The 24765-nt window shown below is 42.0% G+C and overlaps 1 protein-coding gene across 1 annotated transcript in view; it reads left to right on the top strand.

Moving 5' to 3' along the window:
* LOC122542599 (A disintegrin and metalloproteinase with thrombospondin motifs 12-like) overlaps positions 1 to 24765 on the top strand; it is a 565140-nt gene that overhangs the window by 103801 nt on the left and 436574 nt on the right. Inside the window, exon 3 of the mRNA XM_043680588.1 lies at positions 13030 to 13204. Coding sequence (XP_043536523.1) covers positions 13030 to 13204 — 175 coding nt within the window. The remainder of the gene's footprint in view (positions 1 to 13029; positions 13205 to 24765) is intronic.

Below are 24765 nucleotides of genomic sequence, written 5' to 3'. Positions count from 1 at the left end.
CATCATTATCACATTTTTCTTTCAAGTGTGTGTTATTTGAAAACCCATTTGTAAAGTCTGTAAGAGGAATACTGTTAAAACAAGTGGAATATATTTCTACCTCTCTGCCTGAAATACATTTGGATGGAATTTGCACCCATCCATCAGCCCTTTGGCCTTTGGCCTTGCTCCAATTAAGCGGATAGGCTCATTTATTTAAATTGTGAAGATATTCATGGCACTACTAGGGTACCTGCCTTCCCTACACTTTCTATCTGATTAGCACAGAGCCATCTGGACTCAGTGCCTGACAACGATGTGCCAAGTTTTGGGATGTTGTGGACAGCTCAGAAACGCCTCTCCCACCCCCACCCTGACACCCTGTCTGCTGAAGTGGAATTAGTGGCCAGGACTGTTTTAGTCCAGATTGGGAATTATGCTCTCTGAGTGGCAAGAGTATTCAATTAGCTGGCACCTGGGTTTGACCGTGCTAGAGCTCAGTGGTGTGTATTGTATTGGGCGGGGAAGGCTTGACCATCGTGGAGAGTGGTTGGCGAAGGTGGGTGGGGGACAAGGTGGGTAGTGAAATTGAGATAATGCTGGTGAAAGACTTGGGGGGGAGGTGCGAGGTGGGTAATGGCTGAGGTGGGTGGAAGGATGGGTTTTAAAGTTCAGATGGACAGGCAGGAAGAGGGAACCATCTCCCAGTAATGACCCTCTGAAGATAAAAACACATCTGCTTCCTGGCCTTGAAAAACTTTAACAAAAAACACGTGACCTGTTCCTGCCCATACCAAAGCGTATTATGGCTTGGGCAGGGTAATATTGGCATCTGCTTTTAACAAGCTCAACGGAGCATTCGGTATTCATTTACGTACAGGCTTCAGATTTTGGCAGCCTGTCTTATGACTCTCTATGTAGCTGGGGAGATGGTGGGCTGGTTCCAGTTTGTGTACCTCCCCTCCACCCTTGCCCTACTGCTAAAAGACACAGGTGGTGGGACCATTGCCCAGCTTTTACTCCAATTCTGCTTTTGTCCAAATGGTGCATATGGTGAGAGCTGTTTGGTGGAAATGATTGCAGAACAGCAATAACTGGACTTAGAATTTCAAAGTTTCTCAAAATTCATGCTTTCAGCAAAAGTGATATTCCACCTCTCTGCCCCCCCACCCCCCAGCCCCTACTCCCCACCACACCTTGCTCAGGTAGATTCACTGGTCACAACACAGATATTTTCCTGCCACATGTTAATTTATAGTAATCTCACTGACCCGAGGGTTTGAGATAGAGTCAGGAATGCTTCCATTTAGTGGGCAGAATTTCTAACCAATGTCAGTACGTGAACTGAGAGAGAATGAACCACTGTTTTATTAAGGTTTGCTTGATGCAACACATGAAATAAATTGGGTTCTGTGGAAAGTTGGAAAGATAGCAAGAACCCCATTAGAAAGATTGTCGATATCTCACTTTCAGCACTGGCATGCTCCTTCAGAAATTTCTATATTCCCAATGGCTGCAAAATGTTTTCTGTTTCACATCATTTCCAATTGCGCCAGAAAGCCATTTCATCCGGTACCATCGCTCTGCCCTCCCCCCACCAAACCAGTTTGCTGCAAGTAATGGAGAGCAACCAGATAAGTGCACAAGAAGCATTTACTTAAAGAATAAAAGGTGTTAAAATGCATGTTATTATTTTAGTAAAGAAGAATATTGCAATATTCTGGAGAGTGCTCTCAACTGTGCTAAGACCTTTCTCCCTTTTATGTTGAAGCATTTGATTTTGGTGTCAGAAGAAAAAATGTGAATACATGATGTAAAGCCCATTTGTATTTCATGCTTGGGCTAATTTAATGTACCAGCAAGAGACATGTCTCAAATGGAATTGAAGTTGCATGCAAGATTATTCATCATGTATTGCATTCATATTGCATTCACCTAAATCATGCGCATTAGTGACTCACAAAGGTGATGTGAATCATAAAGAAGTCAGTGAGTTACCTAGATCATTACACCAAAGTAAAATCAAATATGGAAAACACATCTATTTATTTAAATTAAATGAAATAAAACTCATGTCAACTTCTAAAACCATAAAATCCCACTACTGCAATGACAGGAGTGTTCAAAGTTGATTGTAATCATAGAATCCTGACAGTGTGGAAGTCATTTGGCCCATCGAATCCACAGTGACTCTCTAAAGACCATCCCACCCAAACCAACCCTGTGCTTCTAATCCAACATTTCCCCTGCCTAATTCACCTAACCTATACATCCCTGGATACTATGAGCAATTTAGCATAGGCAATCCACCCAAACTGCACATCTTTGGACTGTGGGATGAAACCAGAGCACCCGGAGGAAGCCCACACAGACATGGGGAGACTGTGCAAACTCCACACAGACAGTTGCCTGAGGATGGAATCAAACCCAGATCCCTAGTGTTGTGAGGCAGGAGTGCTAACTATTGAGCCACTGTGTCAATTAGTCCATTGATTCTATAGGACAATTGGCAAAGATATAAAAGTGGGTAAAACACGTGTGGAAATTACTGAGGTGTGCAAAAACAGAGTAGCTTAATTGCTGACTTTCGCTATCTTGGACTGGGATAGTAATACAAATGAATTAGGAGCAAAAGGCAGCTATTTGGCCCCTTGAGCTTATTCCTGTAAAGAATTGAGAGGGGAAGGGAAGTGTAACACCACTCATTAAGAAGAGAGAGAGAGAGGCAGAAGACAGAAAACTATAGGCAGGTTAGCCTGACCTCAGTCGTTGGTAAGAATTTACAGCCCATTATTAAGAACGAGATTATGGAGTACTTGCAAGAACATGGTAAGCTAGGGATGAGTCAGCACATCTTCCTCAAAAGGGAGATGCACTTGACATGCCTGACAAATTTGTTAGAATTCTTTGAGATGGTAACAAGCAAGGACCTCAAAGGAGAGCCAGTGGACATGGTCTATTTCAATTTCCAAAAGGCCTTTGACAAGGTGCTACACAAGAAGTTGCTAAATAGATAAGAGACCATGGTGTTGGCGGCAGGCTATTGATATGGATAGAGGATTAGCTGTCTGGCAGAAAACAGAGTGAGGATAAAGGGGTCTTTTTCATGATGGCAGTCACTGACTAGTGGACTTCCACAGGAGTCAGTGTTGGGACCGCAACTACTCACGTTATACATTAACCTACTGGATGAAGGAATTGAGGGCATTATTCCTCAGTCTGCAGATGGCAAAAAGACAAGTGACAGGACATGGGGAAGCTGCAGAAGGATGTTGACAGTTTAGGCACATGGGTGACAAGTGGCAGCTGGGATACAAAGTGGGAAAGTGTGATGTTGTGGTCACTATTACTAAAATGTACTCCCACTGTCACCTTGAACACATGTTTGGCTTTGTTCCCCAGAATTAGGCCTAGCACTGCCCTGTTGCTTGTCGACCCTTCTATGTATTTATTTTAAAAGTTCTTCTGAATTCATTTCAAGAAATCTGATGCCTGAAATCCTTTACATGATGACTCTCCTAACTACTGTTGGGCAAACTCCTTCACATAATTACCCTATTATTCCATTAACACACATCAGAAAATTGTCTACATATCTACTCCTCTATTGCCTGCTGACTGTTTGGCAGTCTACAGTATACTCCCAGTGGTGTAACTGCCCTCTTTTTATTCATAAACTGTACCCAAAAAGCCTTATTTGAAGATGCTTACAAGGTATCATCCCTCCTTAATGCAGTAGCCGACTCCTTAATAGTATGAGCCTGTAGTTTCCAAGGAAGAATAGCTGCCAAAGACATCTCCTGTTTTTCACCCTCTCATGTCCTGCCTGAAGATTGTATACTCTGGAATGGGCAGCACAGACCTGCCCCTCTCTCAATCACCTCTCTATGGCAACAATTCCATGTGTCAGTCCATCCTCTTAACTTATTTGTTTTATATAAAACACTTCTGCCATTAAAGTTGAGGCCATGCAGCCCCACTTTACTTCCTTCAAGCTCAACATAGCTGAACGTCCTCTGGTTCCTTTACTGAAATACACTATGCCCCTGTTGTACTAACACTCTGCAAAACAGGTTTTAAATTCATCTCAAGAGCACTAGCAAACCCACCCTGAAGGATGGTGGTCCCATTCTCCTTCAGGTCCAGACTGTTCCACTTGTACAGGTCCCAGCTTCCCCGGAAATGGCCGCAGTGATCCAGAAATTGAAAACACTCTTTCATGCACAATTTTAGAGCTATATATTGTACTGCTCTATTTTCCTATTTCTCTGTGCACAAGCAAGTGGCACCAGGAGTAATGCAGAGATTGCTACTTTTTTTATTCTGCTGTCTAGCTCCCTGGATTCATGATGCAGGATCTCATTCTTCTTCCTGTCTCTATCTATGTGTACCAAGTTAAAAATCACACAACACCAGGTTATAGTCCAACAGTTTGTTTGGAAGCACTAGCTTTCGGAGTTCTGCTCCTTCATCAGGAGCTTTTTACACCCCAGTCCAACACCGGCGTCTCCAAATAATTTGTACTAAACCTCCATCTTAGCATCCTCCCCGTTCAGGATGCCTTGCAGCTATTTAGTGACATCTCTGACTGTAGCACTGAGGAGACAACACACGTTATCTTCAGTCACAGAAATACCTGTCTGTTTCCCAAACTAATGAATTCCTATCATTATCACTTCTGCTTTCTTCTTCCATTCTTTCCAGTCAGGCAAAGTGTAGTGCCAGAAGTTATCAGCTTCGAAAATTTTGTTTCAGAAACTGGTTTAAACCAGATTAAATGTTAGCCCCAGGTAACTATTCAGGCAGCTGCAGACCCACTCAGAGATTGTTGTTACTCTCCTTGGCCCTAAAAGAGAATTGACAGTCCACCTTTTTGTCTTAAACTCTATGAAACAGCTGATCTTATCAGTACGAGCAGGAACTGGTACTGAATTGTAAACTAGAGATTAACTCTTAAACTCCCACACTTACCAAACTTTCATACTGCACTGTCTCCAAGTTGTACTCTGAGGGAAAGAGAACAGACTAGAGGAAAACTAATTACTTGATGGTGAGCTAGTTTCAGTGGTGGTATAAACAAACCTGGCCCAGCTAAAATTGAATTTAACATTGACATTCTAAATTTGAACTGAACAATGGGGTTCCTTTAGAGAGGTGATCGTTTGACTGTGGTTGAGGAACATTCCCAAAAAAGGAAAAGATAGGACAAACGAAACCAGAGTTCCCTGGTTGACATAAGAAGTAGAGAGTAAGATAAAACAGAAGAAAGGTATTTGAAATATGTCAAGTTGATAATACACGTGAGAACTGAGCTGAATGTAGAAATTTCAGATGAAGTTTAAAAGAAAGAAAATTAATTTATGAGATGAGGTTGACAGCCAACATAAAAGAAAATCCAGAGATTTGTGCAGGCATATAAATTGCAAACATGTGGTGAGGGGAGGTTGGGACCAATTAGAGTTCAAAAACAAGGAATTGACTGACATGTGGATGTGTTCATTGAGATGTCACCAGGATAAGATGAGCTGCATATTAGGATGCTGAGGAAAGTTAAGGTGAAAATTGCAAAATATTGGCAATAATTTTCCAAACTTCCTTAGATTTGGCAATGCTAAAAGATCAGCAACATTGTTCCCTTATTCAAAAAAGGTGTCTGATAAGTCAAGAAACCCTAGGCCAGCTAGTTAACCTTAGTGGTGGGAAAGCTTTTGCAAATGATAACCTGGGAGAAAATTAACAGTCACTTTCACAAATGTACATTAAGTAAGAACTGCCCGAATCTTAAAGTCAAATGCTGTTTAATTGACTTATTTGATATGTTTTGAATGAAATAACAGTAGGGGTTAATGAGGATAATGCAGCTGATGTGGTGTATATGGACTTCCAAAAGGTGTTTGCTGAATTGCTGGACAACAGGCTTGTCAGCAAGATCATGCACATGCTCTAAAAGGGGAAATGGTTGGATGGATATGAAATTGGCTGAATGACAGGAAACTGAGTAATAATTGAGTAATAATTGAGTTATAAACTGAGTAATAAACTGATACAATTACTTTTCAGAATTGAAGATGATATACAGTAGGAACATATACGTTGGTTTTCCATGGGGGTCAATACAAGGGCCAGTGTTTTATTTGGACCACAGTAATGACCAAAGCTTAGGTATGTAGGGCACTCTAACACATTTTACAAATTGCACAAACTTGGAAACATTGTGAACTATAAATAGGGTAGTGATAGAGACCATGATAACTTGGGTTGGTGAAATGGGCCTAATTTCCTTCATACCAGCAGATCAGGTTGATCCATTTTTGACAACCTCCAATTCCAGTGTAAGCTATGACATGCCTTTCTTGTACAAATGCTGAAAAATAAGATATGGGTCGAAAGCTAACAGTTCAAGTCTAAAAAGATTTTGGATAACTATCAGAGCTGAGCTTTCGTCTGTCTTTAACTGATGTCCAATCACACAGATCTTGCATCAGACATGCCAGCCTGGTTTTAATTGATGTATTTCAGTCGTTGATCAGCTGATTACACATACTAAGGATAGAATCTTTCAGTTTGATAGGTTTGACATGACGTGAGGTGATATTATATTCACTTGGCTACTCAGGAGCTTTGCTGTTTCTCAGTTGCCCAATGGCAGCTATCATTTAATCAGCTGTTATTTCTTGTGGTTTTTGTAGTTCAGGAACAGTCATGACCTATGTCATAATAATCTTGTATTTGACTGAGGTATGATCACTGATACTTCAATGACTTGCCCAAATCTAGGAAGATCACCTCGCTTGGAGGAACTTCTACATACTGACTTAAGAAGTTGCCCTGGATAAATTTTAAAAGTTCGACTTCCTGTAAACTGTTCACAAAAGCTGATTGTCTTGGGTGATTTTAATTTTCCCAATATTGACTGGAACTTCTTTACTGCCATGGGCTTTGATAGGGCAGAATTTGTTAGGTACATCCAGGAGTGTTTCTTGCAACAATATGTAGATAGTGCAGTAAAGTCGGGCCTCCATTTTGACAGAGCAGCGAGGAGAGAAGGTGGATTGAAGTGAGGGCTGCTGGGAAGGGTCAGTTTTCCCACTTAAAAAGGGACTTACCTCCGGAGTCAGGTCTCCATTTTTACAGAGCTGCGAGGAGAGAAGGTGGAGCATCCGCGATGCTGAGGGGGTAGTGGATAGCACGTTTAGTGAACTGGTCACACCACAAGTTAGAATTGCTGAGGGAGACAGTGAATGGGTCACCAAAAGTCAGAAAAAGAGTAGGAAGGCAGTACAGGTGTCCCCTGCAGTCATCTCCCTCCAAAACATGTATATTATTTTGGATACTGTTGGGGGAGATGGCTCACCAGGAGAGGGCAGCTTTTGCCAAGATCATGGCACCATGGTGGGCATTGCTGTTCAGAAGGGCAGGAAAAAGACTCGCAGGGCCATAGTCATAGGGGATTCTATTGTGAGGGGAGTGTATAGGTGGTTCTGTGGCTGAAAACGGGACTCCTGGATGGTATGTTGTCTCCCAGGTGTTCGGGTCAGGGATGTCACCGATTGGCTGCAGAGCATTCTAAAAGGGGAGGGTGAACAGCCAGTTGCATATAGGCACCAACGATATAAGTAAAAAAACGAGATAAGATCCTGAAAGAAGAATTCAGGGAGCTAGGAGAGAGGTTAAAGAGGAGGACCTCAAAGGTAGTAATCTTGGGATTACTATCAGTGCCACGTGCTAGCCAGCGTAGAAATGAAAAAAATAGGCAGGATGAACATGTGGCTTGAGGGATGGTGCAGGAAGGAGGGGTTCAGATTTGGTGGACATTGGGACTGGTTCTGGGGTGGGATTATTACAAAATGGACAGTCTACGTCTGAACCAGACTGGAACCAATGTCCTTGGGGGAGGTTTTGCTACTGCTGTTGGGGAGGTTTTAAACTAATGTGGCAGGGGGCTGGGAACCAGAAGAGAAAACAAGTAGGCAGCGAGGTGGAGACTGGAGATNNTCAAAGAGACTTGGTTGAAGGAAGGGCATGATGATTGGCAACTAAATGTTCCAGGATATAGATGCTTCAGACAGGACAGGGAGAGAAATAAGTGGGGGGGGGGGGGGGAGTGGAGTTGCATTGCTGGTCAAGGATGATATCATGGCTGTGCTAAAGGAGGACACTATGGAGGTCTTGGGTAGTGAGGCATTATGGGTGGAGATGAGAAATAAGAAAGATGCAGTTACAATGTTGGGGCTGTATTACAGGCCTCCCAACAGTGAGCATGAGGTAGAAAAATAAATAGGTAAACAGATTATGGGAAGATGTAGAGGCAATAGGGTAGAGGTGATGGGAGATTTTAATTTTTCCAACATTGACTGGGATACACTTAGCGTCAGACGTCTGGATGGGGTAGAATTTGTAAGAAGCGTCCAGGAGAGTTTTCTAGAGCAGTACGTCAATACTCCAACGAGGGAAGGGGCCATATTGGACCTGGTACTGGGGAACAAGCCAGAACGGGTGGTAGAATTGCGGTGGGGGATTTCTTTGGGAACAGTGACCACAATTCTGTAAGTTTTAGAATACTTGTACACAACGATGAGAGTGGTCCTAAGGGAAGAGAACTAAACTGGGCCAAGGCCAATTATATCGAAATTAGGCAGGAGCTCAGAAATGTGGATTGGACACAGCTATTTGAAGAGAAGTCAACATTTGATATGTGGGAAGCTTTCAAAAATAGGTTAAAGATAGTGCAGGATAGGCATTTCCCAGTGAAGGCAAAGTTTAGGAAAGGCAAGATTCGAGAGCCGTGGATGTCAGGAGAAATTGTACAACTGGCCAAGAGGAAAAGGGAAGCGTACATAAGGTCTAGGCAGCTAAGAACAGAATGGGCCCTGGAAGAATATCGGAAGAGTAGGACCAGTCTTAAACAAGGAATCAAGCGGGCTAAAAGAGGTCATGAAATAGCTTTAATGAGTAGAATTAAGGAGAATCCCAAAGCATTTTATTCTTATATAAGAAGCAAGTGGGTAACTAGAGAAAGGTTTGGTCCACTAAAGGATAACGAAGGAAGGCTGTGTGTCAAACCTGAGTGAATGGGTGAGCTTCTGAATGATTACTTTGCACCAGTGTTCACTGAGGACAGGAACATGATGAATGTTGAGATTAGAGATAGAAGTTTGACTAGGCTAGATCATGTTGACATCAAGTAGGGAAGATGTGTTGGGTAGACTAGAGGTTATTGAGGTGGACAAATCCCCAGGACCGGATGGGATCTATCCCAGGTTGCTGCGGGAGGCAAGAGAGGAAATAGCTGGGGTCCTGACAGATATCTCTGTGGCATCCTTAAATACAGGTGAGGTGCCGGAGGACTGGAAGGTTGCTCATGTTGTCCACCTGTACAAGAAGGGTAGTAGGGATATTCTGGGTAATTATAGACCAGTGAGCCTGACGTCAGTGGTGGGAAAGTTGCTGGACAAGGTACCGAGTGATGGGATCTATTTATATTTAGAAAAGAATGTGCTTATCAGTGATAGGCAACATGGTTTTGTGTGGGGGAGATTGTGCCTTACCAACTTAATAGAGTTCTTTAAGGAAGTGACCAAGTTGATAGATGAACACTGTTGGTATGATCAGCAAGGCTGTTGATGTCATATACATGGACTTTAGTAAGGCACTTAATAAGGTCCCCGATGGTAAACTAATGGAGAAGTAAGTCACATGGTGTGCAGGGTGTTCTAGCTAGGTGGATAAAGAACCGGTTGAGCAACAGGAGACAGAGAGTAGTGGTTGAAGGGAGTTTCTCGAAATGGAGAAAGGTGACCAGTGACGTTCCACAGTGTTGGATCCATTGTTGTTTGTAATATACATAAATGATCTGGAAGAGGGCACTGTTGGTATGATCAGCAAGGTTGCAGATGACACAAAGATTGGTGGAGTAGCAGAAAGTATAAGGGACTGTCAAAGAATACAGGAGAATATAGATAGACTGGCGAGTTGGGCGGAAAAGTGGCAGATGGTTTTCAATCCAGGCAAATATGAGATGATGCATTTAGACAAGTCTACTTCTAGAGCGAATTATACAATAAACAGTAGAGCCTTGGGAAAAGTGGATGAGCAGAGAGATCTGGGAGTTCAGGTCCATTGTACACTGAAGGTTGCTACGCAGGTGGATAGAGTGATCAAGAAGGCATATGGTATGCTTGCCTTCATTGGACGGGGTATTGAGTATGAGAGCTTGCAGGTCATGTTAAAATTATACAAGCCATTGGTTTGGCCACATATAGAATACTCTGTACAGTACTGGTTGCCATATTATCAAAAGGATGTGGACACTTTGGAGAGGGTGCAGAGAAGGTTAATGAGGAAGTTGCCAAGTATGGAAGGTGCTAGCTATGAAGAGAGGTTGAGTAGGTTAAGTTTGTTTTCATTAGATTCATTTAAGATGTATCTGGACAGATGCATGAGTAGGTGGGGAACAGAGGGGAACAGAGGGCGACAAGTTTAGACAGTAGATTTAGATCAACTCAGACTTGGAGGGCCGAAGGGCCTGTTCCTGGGTTGTAAATTTTGTTTAAAAGAGGGGGCCATACTGGACCTTGTATTAGGGAATGGGTCTAGCCAGGTGATCAATGCTTCAGTGGATGAGCATTTTGGGAATATTGATCATTGTTCAATAAGTTTTATAATAGTTACGCATAAGAATAAGATTGATTCTCAGATGAAAGTGCTAAACTGGGGGAAGGCTAATTACAAAAGTATTAGACAGGAACTAGAGAAATTAGATTGGGCCGGCTGACATGTAGGAGTCTTTCAAAGGCCTGTTGATTATGTTCCGGTGAGGATGAAAGGTAAGCATGGCAAGATTTGGGATATCTGGTTGGCAGGAGATATTGAAAGTTTTGTCAAAAAGAAAAGGGAAGCACATGCAAGGTTTTGGGAACTAAAATCAGGCAAGGCCCTTGAGGAATATAAAGGAAGCAGACAAGAATTTAAACAAGTAATTAGGTGGGCTAAAAGGGGCCATGAAATATCCTTGGCAAGTAAAATTAAGGAGAATCCCAAGGCATTTTACATACTAGGAGCAAGAAGGTAGCTAAGAAAGGGTAGGTCCACTCAAGGAAAATGGAGGGAATTTATGTGTAGAGCAGAGGATGTGGCTGAGGTCCTTCATGAGTACTTCGCATTGGTATTCAACAAAGAAAAGGACATAGATGATGGTAAGACTTGATATGGATATTTTAATATTCTAGGGCATATCTATATATAGAATGAGAAGGTGTTGGGTGTCTTGAAAAACATTAAAGTAGATAAGTCCCCAGGGTCTGATGGGATCTATCCCAGGATATTGAAAGAGGCAACAGAGAAGACTGCTAAGGCTTTGACAGAGTTCTTTGAATACTGTAGCCACAAGTGAAGTCCCTGTGACTGGAAAACAGCCAATATTGTTCCTTTGCTCAGGATAATCTAGGAAATTGTAGGCTGGTGAGCCTTATGCTAGTGATAGGTAAATTATTGGAGAAGTTTCTTAGGGATAGCATGTACTTGCATTTGGAAAAGAATGTATGTATTAGTGATAGTCAGTATGGGTTTGTGCGGGTGAGGTCTTGTCTCACAACTTTGATTGAATTTTTTGAGGAAGTGACAAAGTTGATTGATGAGGATAGGGCAGTGGATGTTGTCTGCGTGGACTTTACTAAAATATTTGACAAGGTCCCTCATGGTATGCTGGTCCAGAAGATTAAGTCACATGGGTCACATAGATCCATGGTGAGTTTGTTAGTTCAATACAAAATTAGCTTGGTCTTGGAAAGCAGAGGATAGTTGTGTAGGGTTATTTTTCTGACAGAAGGTCTGTGACAAATCATGTTTTGCAAGGATCAGTGCTGGACCTCTGTTGTTTTTTTGTTTATATAATGATTTGGGTGAAAATCCTGTCGGTCTGGTTGGTAAATTTGCAACCAACATGCCCATTCTAAAAGATGAGAGACTTAACAAACAATCCAGGTCTTTTTCAATATATTATTTCAGTTACATCACACTGTAAATGTTTGCTATAAATTTTGTGCCCTATGATCTTATACTCCACAACCACTTGATTAAGGAGCAGCGCTCCGAAAGCTAGTGCTTCCAAATAAACCTATTGGACTATAACCTGGTGTTGTGTGGTTTTTAACTTTGTACACCCCAGTTCAACACCAGCACCTCCAAATCATGACACAAAAATTGGTGGAGTAGTGGATAATGAGGAAGCTTGTCAAAGGATACAGCAGTTGGAAAGTTCGGTAGAGAAGTGGCAGATGACGTTTACTCTGGACGAGCGTGAGGTGATGCATTTTAGGAGGTCAAATGCAAGAGGAAAGTATGCAGTAAATGACAATACATGGGGAGCTTTCATATTCAGATGGATCTTGGGGTGCAAGTCCATAGCTCCTTGAAAATGGTAACACAAGTGGATAAAGTGGTAAAGAAGCCATACTGCATGGTTACCTTCTTCACTAAGTTAAAAATCACACAACACCAGGTTATAGTCCAACAGGTTTAATTGGAAGCACACTAGCTTTTGGAGCGACACTCCTTCATCAGGTGATTGTCAATCACCTGATGAAGGAGCGTCACTCCAAAAGCTAGAGCATTGCAGGCTGATTGGTGACCTAATAGAAGTATATACAATTATGACAGGCATGGATCAGATGGATAGTTGGAGTCTTCTTCCCACGGTGAAAAAAATAAATATTAGGATGCAAAAGATTAAGGTGAGAGGGGGAATGTTTAAAGTAGTTGTGTGAGGCAAGTATTTTACACAGAGGAGGATACGTGCTGGTACATGTTGCCAGGGAAGGTGGTAGAAGCAGATACAATAGCAATGCTTAAAAGGTGAACAGACAGTGAATATAGGGACATGGGCCACATGGAGGCAGATAGGATTTAGTTCACAATAGCGATGTGGTGGGCTGAATAGCCTGTTCCTGTGCTGTACTGTTCTATGTTCTACGATATAATATTTATGGTTGAAATCAAAACAATAAAGTAAATGTGCAATTAAATTTAAATTCCCCCTGTCCTTCTCTGCAGCATGGTTTGTTCCGATTACGCAGTGGTGACTATCTTATTGAACCTGTCAATGGCCATCCAAGGCAAAGAGGGGAACAACAGCCACACATTATTTATAAGAGGGACGCTATCCAGCATTCTCAGAGGAAGCATCGTGAGTTCACTCCAACAGGCACGAGAGTTTGTGGAATACAAGGTATGGTTAATGACTAATTAACAAAATTTCATGAACATAATATTTCCTGTAAGTAAAACTGGATGGCATGGTGGCTCAGTGGTTAGCATTACTACCTCACAGTGATTGGGACCTGGGTTCAATTCCTATCTCGGGCAGTTGTCTGTGTGGGTTTCCACTGGGTGCACTGGTTTCCTCCTCCAATCCAACGCTGCACAGGTCAGGTGCATTGGCCATGCTAAATTGCCCATCGTATGAAGTGCATTAGTCAGGGGTAAATGTAGGGGGGTGCGTTACTCTTTGGAGGGTTGGTGTGGACTTGTTAGGCCGAAGGGCCTGTTTCCATACTGTAGGGGATCTAATCTGGAATATGATAATCATATTTTGAAATCACAGGGAATTTTCTGAAAAACAATATGTTTCAATCGACTGACAAAAGAAGCTAATATTGATAAACATTTTACGAGATAAATCATGTGACAGGAGCAGAAGTAGATCATTCAGTCAATTGAGATTGCTCTGTCAGCCAATGAGATCCTGGATGATCCTGGAATCCCCAGCTCCACATTTTTGCCTTTTCCCTATCACCCTTGGTTCCCTTATTGAGTAAAAATCTGTCGACCTCACCCTTGAACGTACTTAACCTTGATGGTGCTCTGTGAAAAAGGACTCCATATACTCACTTCCCTTTGAAAGAAGAAATTCCTCCCAATCTCTGTTTCAAAAAGGCGACCCTTATTCCAAGATTATACCATCTGCTCGTAGACTACCCCAACAGGGGAAACAACCTTTTACCATCTGCATTGTCAAGTTCCTGAAAAAGTTTCTGTGTTTCAATAAGGTCACTTCTTATTCCTCTGTGTTCCAAAGAATACAGGCCCAACTTACACAATCTCACCTCATAAAACATTCCCTCAATTCCCTCAACCTAGTGAAATTTCTCTGTTGGTCCAAAGGGCCTGTTTCCATACTGTAAGTAATCTAATCTAATCTAATCTAATCTAAAAAAACTCCATATACTCACTTCCCTTTGAAAGAAGAAATTCCTCCCAATCTCTGTTTCAAAAGGGCGACCCTTATTCCAAGATTATACCATCTGCTCGTAGACTACCCCAACAGGGGAAACAACCTTTCCACATCTGCATTGTCAAGTCCCTGAAAAAGTTTCTGTGTTTCAATAAGGTCACTTCTTATTTCTCTGTGTTCCAAAGAATACAGGCCCAACTTACACAACCTCACCTCATAAAACATTCCCTCAATTCCCTCAACCTAGTGAAATTTCTCTGAAATCCTCCAATGATAATATGTTTATCATTAGATAAGGGATCCAAATCTGTTCACCATATGTGGTCTGATTAGGACCTTTAACAGATTTAGCAAAATAGAACACCCTCCCTCACTCCAAACTGACATCTTTAGAGCTCCACTGCTTCCAAATTTTCACCACTTAAAAGAGGGATATTCTGGGTTAGAGTAAGGGTAATATTAGTTTATTGTTGTTATACAAAGAACAAAGAAAATTATAGCACAGAAACAGGCCCTTTGGCCTTCCAAGCCTGTGCCAATCTAGGTCCTCCATCTAAACCTGCTGCCTATTTTCTAAAGATCTGTATCCCATTGCTTCCTGCTCATTCATGTATCTGTCCAGATACATCTTTAATGATGCTATAGTGCCACCTCTGCCACCTCCACTGGCAACCCATTCCAGGCACCCACCACCCTCTGCATAAAGAACTTTTCACACATATCTGCCCTAACCTAGACCTTTCCCTTCTCATTTTGAACTTGTGATCCCTAGTAATTGAGTCCCCACCCTGGGAAAAGGCTTCTTGCTATCCACCCTATCTATACCTCTCATGATTTTGTAGACCTCAATCAGGACCCCCCTCAACTTCCATCTTTATAATGAAAATAATCCTAATCAATTCAACTTCTCTTCATAGCTAGCGCCCTCCATGCCAGGCAACATCCCGGTGAACCTCCTTTGTACCCTCTCCAAAGCATCCACATCCTTTTGGTAATGTGGCGACTAGAACTGTATGCAGTATTCCAAATGCGATGAAACCAAAGTCTTATATAACTGCAACATGACGTGCCAATTCTTCTACTCAGTACCCCATCCAATGAAGGAAAGCATGCCATATGCCTTCTTGACCACTTTACTAACCTATGTTGCCTTCTTCAGGGAACAATGGACCTGAACAGCCAGATCTCTCTGTATGTCAATTTTCCCCAGGAGATTTCCATTTATTGGGTAGTTCGCTCTTGAATTGGATCTTCCAAAATGCATCATCTCGCATTTGCCTGGATTGAACTCCACCTACCATTTCTCTGCCCATCTTTCCAATCTATCTGTATTCTGCTGTATTCTCTGACAGTCCCCTTTACTATCTGCTACTCCACTAATCTTAGTGTCATCTGCAAACTTGCTAATCAGGCAACCGATACTTAATTAGATTAGATTACAGGCCCTTCGGCCGAACAAGTGCACACCAGCCCACCGAAGCGCAACCACCCAGACCCATTCCTACATTTACCCCTTCACCTAACACTACGGGCAATTTAGCATGGGCAATTCACCTAAACCTGCACATTTTTGGGCTGTGGGAGGAAACCGGAGCACCCGGAGGAAACCCATGCAGACATGGGGAGAATGTGCAAACTCCACACAGTCAGTCGCCTGAGGCGGGAATTGAATCCAGGTCTCTGGCGCTGTGAGGCAGCAGTGCTAACCACTGTACCACCGTGCCGCCCACTTCCTCCAAATCATTTATATATATCACAAACAACAGTGATCCCAGCACAGATCCCTGTGGAACACCACTGGTCACAGTTTTCCATTTTGAGAAACTCCCTTCCACTACTACTCTCGGTCTTCTGTTGCCCAGCCAGTTCTCTGTCTTTCTAGCTACAACACCCTGGACCTCATGCGACTTCACCTTCTCCATGAGCCTACCATGGGGAACCTTAACAAATGCTTTACCAAAGTCCATGTATATAACATCTACAGCCCTTCCCCCTTCAATTAACTTTGTCACCTCCTCAATGAATTTTATTAAGTTTGTAAGACATGATCTTCCCTACACAAAACTATGCTGCCCATTACTGATAAGCCCATTTTCTTCCAAATGGGAATAGATCCTATCCCTCAGTATCTTCTCCAGCAGCTTCCCTACCACTGATATCAGGCTCACTGGTCTATAATTACCTGGGTTATCCTTGCTGCCCTTCTTAAACAAGGGGACTACATTAGCAATTGTCCAGTCCTCCGGGACCTCACCCGTGTTCATGGACACTGCAAAGATATCTGTTAAAGCCCCAGCTATTTCCTCTCTCACTTCCCTCAGTAACTGGGGGTAGATCCCATCCAGACCTGGGGACTTGTCTACCTTAATGCATTTTCAAATACCCAAAACCTCCTCACTCCTTATGCTGACTTGACCTCGAGTAGTCAAACATCTATCCCTAACCTCAACATCCGTCATGCCCCTCTCCTCGGTGAATGCCAATGCAAAGTACTCATTAAGAATCTCACCCATTTTCTCTGACTCCATGCATAACTTTCCGCCTTTGTACTTGAGTGAGCCAACCCTTTCTGTAGTTACCTCTTGCTCCTTATATATTAAAAAAAAGGCTTTGGGATTTTCCTTAACCCTGTTTGCTAAAGGTATCTCATGACCCTTTTAGCCCTCCTAATTCCTCATTTCAGATTGGTCCTATATTCCCGATATTCTTCCAAAGCTTGCCTGTCTTCAGTCACCTAGACCTTTAGTACGTATACTTCTTTCTCTTAGCTCATCTCACAATTTCACCTGTCATCCATAGTTCCCTAACCTTGTCATTTCGATCCCTCATTTTCTCAGGAACATACCTCTCCTGAACTGTAATCAACCTGTCTTTAAAAGCCTCCCACATATCAAATGTGGATTTACCTTCAAATAGCTGCTCCCAATCCACATTCCCCAGCTCCTGCTGAATTTTGGTATAGTTGGTCTTCCCCCTGTCTAGCACTCTTCCTTTAGGGCCACTCTCGTCTTTTTCCATGACTATTCTAAAACTTATGGAATTGTGATCACTATTCCCAAAATAATCCCCTACTGAAACTTCAACACCTGGCCGGGCTCATTCCTCAGCACCAGATCCAATATGGCCCCTTTCCGAGTTGGACCATTTACATACTGCTTTGGAAAACCCTCCTGGATGCTCCTTACAAACTCTGCTTCATCGAGACCTCTCACACTAAGTGAATCCCAGTCAGTGTTGGGAAAATTAAAATCTCCCATCACCATCACCATCTCCTACATCTTTCCATAAGCTGTTTATATATTTGCACCTCTACTTCATGCTCGCTGTTTGGGGTCCTGTAGTACAGCCCCAACACTGTTACCGCACCCTTCCTATTTCTGAGCTCTGTCCATTTTGCCTCACTACTCGAGTCTTCTATAGTGCCCTCCTTCAGCACAGCTGTGATATTTTCTTTGACCAGTAATGCAATTTCTCCACCCCCCTTTACCTCCTACTCTATCCCGCCTGAAGCATCGATGTCCTGGGATGGTTAGCTGCCAATCATGCCCTCCCCTCAACCAAGTCTCAGTAATAGCTCAGTAATTGTTATGTCTGAATTCCAAGGGTTAAATTATGTAATAAAGTTGTTATAATATACAAACTGGGGTTAAATGCCCTGAAATGTGGAAGATAAAAGGTGATGAGAGTAAAGAGTTTAGATACAAAAAGGAAGCAAGTTAGGGTAATTAGAGAGAAGCTGTTTTCCGCATACAAAGTGCGCTGATTCATCCTTTTCTAGATCCAAAATGGATGATCGCATAACTGCCTATCATGAAATTCATGTGCCAAGTTTGCCCATTTACTTGTCTCTTTGTAATCACTTCTTTCTGTATACTTTATAAGATTATAGCAAACTTAGATGTGCATTCTATCCATCATTTAAATCCCTGATAAGAACAGTGAATATCGGGATTAGTGGTGCTAGAAGAGCACAGCAGTTCAGGCAGCATCCAAGGAGCAGCGAAATTGACTTTTCAGGCAAAAGCCCTTCATCAGGAATAATGAAGGGCTTTTGCCCGAAATGTCGATTTCGCTGCTCCTTGGATGCTGCCTGAACTGCTGTGCTCTTCCAGCACCACTAATCCAGAATCTGGTTTCCAGCATCTACAGTCATTGTTTTTACCACCAAGAACAGTGAATAGTTGAGAGCCCTAAAATGGATTTCAGTGTAGTTGGACAATTAGAGTATTAATTCTAATCTCCATCTCCATTCTATGTTTTATTTATTTATGATCATCTTTATTTCAGCTGTTGTATGTCATCATTATGTAAGGCCAGACTCAAGCATTGGTCAAGTTAAAATATGTTTTTCAATTAACTCATAGTAGCTTTTATCTGCAAAGATTTAGAAAGCAGAGGGACCAGTTGAAGGGACTCCTCTTTTAGTGATTTGCACTCCTGTTTGCTGCTCTGTACTCGGAGTGACCCCTGACCCAGGAAAATGGCTTATGGTCAGAAGCTCTGCACCAACTGGCCTGGCCTCCATTCTGCTAGCTTTTCAAATCATACACTCGTGTGTCATACTTTAACAATGCCTCTCATAGCAATCATGTTTTTAGCTTCTTCCTGTTGCCTAACTTATTTTCTGAAGTGTTTTTTGTCTTATTGCTGATAAAATAAAGACAGAAAAAAATTACAATTTAAAAAAAATACGACTAAGGGAAATAACCACCCATATGGTCATTCTGCCTAAATCTTCCTATGCTGAGCTCAAAATATGACAATAAAACCCTCTATATAAAACATTTTAGGTATAATACTGTGTCCTAGATTAATTGCATGTGGTATCTAGGGCTATATTGATAGCAGCACAGAGAAAAACAGGAAGAGGGTTGTGCTGAGTGTGTATAAACCAGGCAGCAGACAATTCTGCCCTGTGCCTCTGTTTTTGTATAATAGATGTTCAAATTGTATGTCCCATGTTTATGGGGTTAGCTTTATTGTCATCATAACAAAAGAGTGATTTTCATATGGACAGAGATGAATGCTGATTAGTTTCCTTTTTGAAGTTATAATTGGAAACAATTTTGCTTTGCATTAATTACACGGGTGTGTTTTTTAAAGGGCAGTTTTCCCTTGATAGATTTAATGCTGGAGAATCTCTGATCTCTATTGTCAAGCTGGGGCCATAAGCTGCCACACTGATTAAACCTGATATTGTCCCACAATTCCATTTTGTTCAAAGTAATAATGTGAACTATGAATAGCTGTTGGGGGACCCTTAAGGGCTGATTGACAGGCAAATTGTCTGCGAGTGCTCATTAAAAAGACTGCATACCATTTTGGAGGCTTCTACTTGACCATATACCTTCCCCTAACAGCAGCCAGCTAATTGGGTATAAAGTAGTTGCAGAATATTTTGAACATCGCTCAAAGGTTTATCATAGCTTACTGTCAATTCCTGCTGGGAATTGAAAGAGTTTTGAAACACAATAGAAAATCTTCTAATAACCACCCATATGGTCATTCTGCCTAAATCTTCCTATGCTGAGCTCAAAGGTTTATCATAGCTTACTGTCAATTCCTGCTGGGAATTGAAAGAGTTTTGAAACACAATAGAAAATCTTCTCGGACATTTTCTCAAGGCTTCACTCTCTTAATATTTATTCTGAAGATTTTCTGAGGACCTCATCTCTGAGGAACGAGTGATGTGGAAACATACTTCATGGATCCCTTGTAGGAGACAAAAGAATGAAGTAAATCATTGCTCCTGGCAGATTTACTGGGGGACGGGCCATCAGACCCAAAACGTTAACTTTGAATTCTCTTCACAGATGCTACGAGACCTGCTGAGCATTTAGAGCAGCTTTTGTTCTTGATTCTGATTTACAGATCCACAGTTCTTTTTTTTTATTGGGGACTCTGCTTGGTCTACAGAATGAATGAGAGAAACATATGAGGTCAGGTAGAACAGCACTAGATACTGGAAGAAAAAGGCCTGCGTGGGTAAAGGGAACCTTTCTTTCTCTGACCCTTTTCTAGCAGAATCTCAAAGGTTGCATCCAAGCATCTATAAAGCCTCACAGTCATCCCTGAGCCATCTTATTACCAGTCTGTCAGTCGGCCAACCAACCTACTCCTCCCCCTACACTGGAAAGATGTGATTGCAGGCTTTATATACAGCTTCGGGATAAATGAGGGGAGTGTTTATTACTAATATATTTTAGATGTGAAGGAGATGGCTAATGTGGAGTCTTAACTGAAATGGTGATTTAATTCTTATGCGGTGCAAGAAACCACATTGATAAGGAGGCTGAATGGTTGCCTGGAGCTTTATTGCACAACTGAATGTCAGAGGAAATGCCGGATAGTCCTCATTAAACACCTCATGGTGCTTTGATGGATAACTTCAACTTGCTAAGTTCCTTCTTTATTGGGGTAAGGAATTGAAAACTGACATAAGGCTAGTAAAGTTGAATCAGCCACTGCAGCAGAGTGAGTGACTGGAAGGCAAGCTGAGCCCATTGCTTCATTCAGTATAGGTCATCCATCCTTCTTTGGAGCTTCTCCACTATCTAAAAGCCTGACCACCCGCATTCCCAATCTCTGAACCATCCTGGGACCTGCATTGCGTGTGAGCCAGAGAACTCCACACCTTTAGTGGAAGTGGGGTACAACTGACACATATACCTGAGCCCAGGGAACTTGCTCCATATCAACAGTGGAGTTTTGATCGTGTCTATGAGCTTTGCCCAACACTCAGATGATAGTGGTCAACATTAGTATCAAAATTTAAAAAAAATTTCAAACAGGTACAACACTCATTTCATGCCATTAGCTAATAATAAGCTCTCTCCCAACGTATTAATACTTTCCTTTTAAAACAACAGTGTTTTGTTATAACAGATTGTTGACAGAAAGTGCAAAAGCTTCTGTTACTTTAACATGGCATCGCAGTATTTATGTTGCTGCATATGGGAATGATTCAGATGGCAAGTTTACCATTGAAGACTGTGGTGCTAGCACGATTTGTGAAGGTTTGTAGCTCAGGTTGAGGTTTAGGGTGTAGGTTTGCTCGCTGAGCTGTAGATTTGATATCCAGACGTTTCATTACCTGGCTAGGTAACATCATCAGTGGCGACCTCCAAGTGAAGCAAAGCTGTTGTCTCCTGCTTTCTATTTATATCTTTCTCCTGGATGGGGTTCCTGCGGTTTGTGGTGATGTCATTTCCTGTTCATTTTCTGAGGGGTTGATAGATGGCATCTAGATCTATGCGTTTGTTTATGGCGTTGTGGTTGGAGTGCCAGGCCTCTAGGAATTCTTTGGCATGTCCTTGCTTAGCCTGTCCCAGGATAGATGTGTTGTTAGCTGTGATATGGAAGTCTCTGGATGTGGACCATCTCTCGTCATGGAGGGTGGCTCATGGATCGTTGGCTAAAGCAAATGAATACCACATCCAGGTATTTAGCGCCAATGCCTGAGGTTTTATAGCTGACTGTGCTTATCCCCACAGTTGTCGGGTAGAAGTTGTTGGAGGCTGGCCATTATCCCACTGAACATGCAAAGTTCAGCAGAGTACTGCGCTACTGTGTGACTTATTGAATAATTTATCAGGGAGCTCTCCTTCTGAAAAGGTGGTAGAAGCAGGGTTCTTGAATATTTTTAAGGCAGAGATGGATAGATTCTTGTTAAGCAAGGCAGAAAAAGTTTATCAGGATTAGGCGAAAACATGGATTTGAGGTTGCAATTACCCATGACCTTACTGAATGGTACAAATGGCCGAAGGGCCTTTTCCTGCTCCAATTTCATATGTTTGGATGGAAGCTTGGTGAAGCTGACCATATAAATGGGCTAATGAGACAAATGGAAAGGTTTCTGAATGGAGAATAGGCATCACTGATAGTGAGTGCAGTTACTGAGGTGAGGTATGAGAGATATTTGGGTGAGCCTAAGAGTTTTTGTCTGTTTCTCAAAGTGCATTATTCAGTTTAACCAGCAATTAACCAAAAACATAATGGTCCTCACTATTTTTGCAGCTTGTTATAGTTAAGGATATCAGAGTCTGTAAAGTGATCTAATTAGCATGTTATAATTAACATTCCATTTTGTCCAGTGGAACAGCATACAGTAGATTCATCTGTAGGGGTTAAATATATTCATACAATAAATTGTATCACCTTCAGTATTTGACAGTATGCACAACAATTAAAACAGATTGCACAGAAAATATGAAACAGTTAATCCCAGTAATATTTTTTCTTTAGTACAGTTCTTTTAAAAATGTGCCATTAACATTAACTGAAGTGGCTTACTGAAGTTTAAAAACATCTGACTAGCTCCTTTGGGAAAAAAAAACTCCTTTAAGGAATGAGAATGCAGTGTTCTGACACGTTACTGTTCATACTGTTGCCTGCAAAATGAATCATTGCTTGCCTGGTGCTTAATCTCCTATGATTTCATCCCCTCTGATGAGTGATGATTAAAAGTGGTTTTTGAAAAGAAAGTTGGCATCCTTCAAAACCAATGAAGAAAAACATGAGGTCCATCTAAAACTCTGTGGGTGGATGTGTGCAGTTAGCACCTGTTCCATTTATGGTGCTGAGTAAATTGAAGTGCTCTGCAATATATTAGGATTTCCAGTGTTATGGCATTTACTTTTTTACACTGCAGGCCAAAGTTCCACCCTTTATGGTAATGCTGCAATTTTGACAAGTTTCCTTGCTGCATAATTTCCTTGCCTACTGGAAAAGACTGTGTAGACCAGCATTGTAAGGAGATCAGCCCTGGAGTGGATTTTTTGCATTTCAATTCTATAATCTATCTCTGCAGAATGTTAGGCATCTGATTCTTGACTTGTCTGTCGGGAACACAGAAACAACACTAGGCCACAAATACACAGAATGCTGGACAAACTTAACAGGTCTGGCAGCGTGTGTGCAGATGCAAACAATCAGCATTTCAAGACTGGTGTGACTTCAGAACCCTGAAGAATTCATACCAGACACGAAATGTTAACTCTGTTTCCATCTTCACAAATGCTTTTCAGACCTCCAGCACTCTCTGTGTTTGTTTCAAATTCCTAGCATCCAGTGTTCAGGCCATTCAGCCCCTCCACTCAACTCTCCCACTTTAGCTTCATATATTCTTATTAACCTTACTTAACAAGTATTGCAAGCTGCGCTTATCCAAAAATCCACTCCAACGTTCCCTCTAAGCTGTGCAGCCACTTCTCTGAGTGTCCTCATGCTCCCATTGATGTCCTGACACATTGATTTTTGGTTTCAGAAGTTGTTGCTGCACACAGCTCGCGGAGGTCCGCACAGAAGGAAACTAAATTAGGGAAAACTTAGACCCACATCTTCCTGAGGAAGAGAATTCCAGATTGATAGTTCCCTTTGTGTGAAAACATACCCTCTAGTTATTTTTCTAAATGTCCCAACTCTTATTTTATCTTCTACATTCTATATAAAAGAAGTAATGAGTTTCTATCTACCCTGTCAAATTATTTTAATACCTCTATCAGATCACCCTCAATCTTTTATGATCAAGAGATTCTCTTTTTTCTGTGAAAGCAAAATACTTAATATATCTTGCAGTGATGGGAGCACTGTAATATAAAAATGCGATCATTGGATCGCTAGTTTTCTTAACTGTGACTGTAATAACAGAATGGAATCCTGTAAAGTCACACAGTCAGCGGAGGCAGTCTATGACTGATAGGTACAGATGGAGAGTTAATATATAGGAAATGGGGGAGGTGTATTGAATAAGGTTTACTGCAAGGAGTAAAATGTGCTGAGTGGAGAATTTGTTGAAGGAGAGCGGAGGTGTTCCTGTACCTTTTTACATGAAGTTAATTGGTAAGAAATTTTCACTAGGGACTTCTTTAAGTTGCTGTAATTAAGGAAAGTGTTCTTATTAGAAAAATGGCTATACTTGGATTTAACTGAGAAAGATCAGGAATAAGGCTGAGAAGTGTGTGTCATTTATAGAGGTGACCATGTCGTGGTTTAAAGGCCTGGGGACAGATAGGAAATATGAGATTGTCTGAGGGAAAAAGGCAGGTAGTGTAGGAGTCTGCTGAGATACTGCTCACAAAGTAGCAGTATCTCAGTTTCCCACTTTGGAAGCTGGTGGGGCACTGTCTTATCCAGGGAGTGCAGTCAGAGCCATGTCTCTGGCACCACAAATGGCCTGACCCCAATAGGGGAGGAAGAAGGAAGGATGATGAGTGTTGATGGAGAATTCATGAGTTAGACAAATAGACAGGTCTTTCTGTGGTGTCAGTGTGACTCCAGGACGATATGTTGCCTTCCTGGTGCCAGGAGAAAGTGAGGACTGCAGATGCTGGAGATCAGAGCTGAAAATGTGTTGTTGGAAAAGCGCAGCAGGTCAGGCAGAATCCAAGGAGCAGGAGAATCGACGTTTCGGGCATGAGCCCTTCTTCAGGAATGAGGAAAGTGTGCCAAGCAGGCTAAGAGAAAAGGTAGGGAGGAGGGACTTGAGGGAGGGACGTTGGAAATGCGATAGGTGGAAGGAGGTTAAGGTGAGGGTGATAAGGTGAGGGTGATAGGCC

Source organism: Chiloscyllium plagiosum, chromosome 1 (genome assembly GCF_004010195.1).
Source record: "Chiloscyllium plagiosum isolate BGI_BamShark_2017 chromosome 1, ASM401019v2, whole genome shotgun sequence".
NCBI classification, from domain to species: Eukaryota; Metazoa; Chordata; class Chondrichthyes; order Orectolobiformes; family Hemiscylliidae; genus Chiloscyllium; species Chiloscyllium plagiosum.
The sequence above is the reverse complement of the archived record's forward strand: the minus strand, read 5'-3'. Positions and strand labels throughout refer to the sequence as shown.